Here is a 2,901-nt window from a genome sequence, read left to right on the forward strand (position 1 = left end):
TTAATTTATTTTTTTACCCCCAAGAATTTATTTATTTATTTACTTACCCCCAAGAATTTAAAACTACTTTCACCCCTGTATAAAACTGAAAGTGTTTTATGGTAATATTTTAGGGGCTATTACACATGACTACCAGGGGGTTGCCATCATTACACATGTAATGATGGCATGACGTGTGATGTTTCTTTTAAGATTTGCCAGTCGATACCTAAAAATCCTGAGGTGAGGTACTTGTCCAGCAGCTCCTGTTTGAGAGCCAGCGTAGCATTGACATCCATCAAGTCTTTCTCCAGGTCAGTCAGAGTGCGTCTCAAGACCTCATCCGCCTCTTTAGTGTTGTTTGTGTCTTTGTCGATTCCCGTCAGACGTGAATTAATGAGAACGATCTCAGGTCTGAAACACATTTTTAGCATTTAGAGACAGGCAGGTGAGTGAGAGTCAGTAGATAAGTAGCTTTAGTTGCCCACCTGAGGTCATCGATGCTCTGTCCAATCAGCTGGTGGATCTGTTCCGTGTCCCCCGTTTCAATCAGGTCTCGYACCTGGTTCAGCTTCTGCTCAAGCTCCRTGATGYGGTTGATYCCGTCTCCGGGCGTGATCCCGCTCTCCAGGATCTTCTGGACGGCATACTGGATGTGTTCCAAGTCTCTTCTGATCTGGCACAAGTGATCATCCGCCTGATAGAAGCACTGATGACAGGGGACACAGTTGGGGAAGACGCCCGTGAAGCCACGTGCGCACTCATCGCACCGGACCCCCGCCATCCCGTCCTTGCACTCACACTGCCCCGTCACTCGGTTACACTGGTGTGTCTGTGAGCCCAGCGGGTGACAGCTGCACTCTGGAAGGAAGCAGAGAGAAATATGATGGTAATGAAAGTATTTTAAGTTCATCAGCGGCGCACCGGTTGCTGTTCCGTCTGGCCAATTCCAATGAACATTTTCAGGGTGAAAACTTAACGTTTCACATATTTTTTCAAAGAGCATGCACCAAATTGCGTCAATTTTTATAAAAGAAAATGGAAGGGCAGCATTATTTCATTTTCAGGAGTTAAATAGTGCTCCAGGAAATTAAATAAAGGCAAATATTCTCTATGGTGCAGGTCTTGATTGATTGGGGGATATGGAACAGATCCACCAGCTGACTGGAYAGAGCATCGATGACCTCAGGTGGGCAACTAAAGCTACTTACTTACTGACTCTCACTCACCCGCAGTTCTTTGTGTACGTTTGTATTTGAAATGCAGTTCATGTTAACGCAAGTTGTTATGAAAATGCCATATATACCAAACATGACTTAAAAGATGACTTTGCAATTTAAAGACTTGTAAATGGGCTTCTATCTCTTTAAGAAGCTCCTGGTCTTTCCAACACTCCGTCTTCATCACGTCATCACAGGAATGTTTCCCCATTAAGCGTTTGTCAAAGCTCTGGGTTGAGCAGCAGCTCACATGATGAGCTCTGTAGATGTGCCATATATGTCTCCTCCTGTTTTTCTGACTTACCTCTACATTCCACTTGTGGGTCACCCCAGTGGTGCTCTCGGCACTCAGTGCACCGGTGTCCTCCGAAGCCGGGCCGACACGGACACTGGCCTGTGAACTGCAGAGGTGATGGAAACATGCATGCCCTCATGAGGTTTTTCAAACATTTCAATTTAAAAAWWTTTTATTTTTAGATGCTTTTGCTCTTCCTCACCAGGTTGCACYGATCCCCCTCAGAATGTTGCTGGTCACAGTTGCACGGCTGGCAGCCTTCTGGCTGACCGTAATTCCAGTGGTTGGGGGCACACTGGTCACAGTTGTTGCCCATCACAGACCCCCTGCAAGGACAGGCCCCGGTGTAGTGGTCACAGAGACACTGTCCCTCACTGCATGCTGACACCACAGTTCCAGCAGTCACACAGGTGCACCCTGGGTAAAGGCAATGGATAGATAAGGAGAAGATCTTGGAGTCTAGTATTTTCCAGAGGCAGGCTGTTATTTTAATGAGCAAGCATAAATKTAATTAACTTGAAAACATATTTTTAGGAGATCATAACTGTATGTGTGTGTGTGCGTGCGTGCGCGTGTAAGTGTATGCGTGTACGTATGGGTGTGAGAGAGTTTCTTTTTGTTCCCATTTATGCCAACATGGTTCTTTTGACTGGATGATATTTTGGAAATGTGAAAGTTTCAGAAAGATTCAGAAATCTGGCTACATGGCCAGTGATCTTGGCGGTTTTCTTTGCATGATGACAAAGAGCCAAGTATTCAATTACATTCAAAAATATTTTATCGATCCCACAGGAAAATCAAATTTTCTGTGACATGTTTATTGTTGCATATTTAATTAGAGTTCATCACTAAAAATGATTTTTTTAAATACCAGTGGAAAGATGCAAAAAACCTAGATAGCAGTAATAAGAAGTCACTGACTGTTAATCACCATATCGAAGCTGGTATCTAGCTCAATATTTTTTATATGCTAACATTCTTCTTGCTAAGTTATGCCTTTGTTGTAGGAGTGGATGTGTGTTTACTTCCATCTACCAGGTCTAAGCATATCGTTCAGGATTGTGGTGCTAAGTGCTTTGTTTAAACTATATGTGGCTCAGGAAACTGAAATCCGACTATAGCCTTCTGACTGGCTGACAACTCCTCTGTCGACAGACCCACCGCCTACACATAAAAAGTCTTTTATGCATCCAGGAGTCTCTATATCTATACAGATTGCTTATGTGTTTTMAAACTGAAAATAAAATTCACCTCTGGCCATTTGCTTTAAAACCAGAGAMRGACTTAGCTTCCTTAAAACCATGGTAAAAAATCTTAAAGTTGCAGTATATAACTTTTATTAAAAATTAATGTTTTTATATATTTGTTAAAACTGTCATTTTATTGTTAGCATAGTACAAGATATCT

At 42.7% G+C, this 2,901-nt stretch overlaps 1 protein-coding gene across 1 annotated transcript in view; it reads right to left on the minus strand.

The window, feature by feature from the left end:
* Positions 1–2,901, minus strand: part of lamb2l (laminin, beta 2-like) — a 45,551-nt gene that overhangs the window by 6,901 nt on the left and 35,749 nt on the right. The window contains exons 21-24 of the mRNA XM_017305634.1: positions 1,697–1,974; positions 1,504–1,600; positions 468–840; positions 209–393 (exon numbers count right to left, since the gene is read on the minus strand). Coding sequence (XP_017161123.1) covers positions 209–393; positions 468–840; positions 1,504–1,600; positions 1,697–1,974 — 933 coding nt within the window. The remainder of the gene's footprint in view (positions 1–208; positions 394–467; positions 841–1,503; positions 1,601–1,696; positions 1,975–2,901) is intronic.

This window comes from Poecilia reticulata, linkage group LG7 (assembly GCF_000633615.1).
Source record: "Poecilia reticulata strain Guanapo linkage group LG7, Guppy_female_1.0+MT, whole genome shotgun sequence".
In the NCBI taxonomy this organism is placed as follows: Eukaryota; Metazoa; Chordata; class Actinopteri; order Cyprinodontiformes; family Poeciliidae; genus Poecilia; species Poecilia reticulata.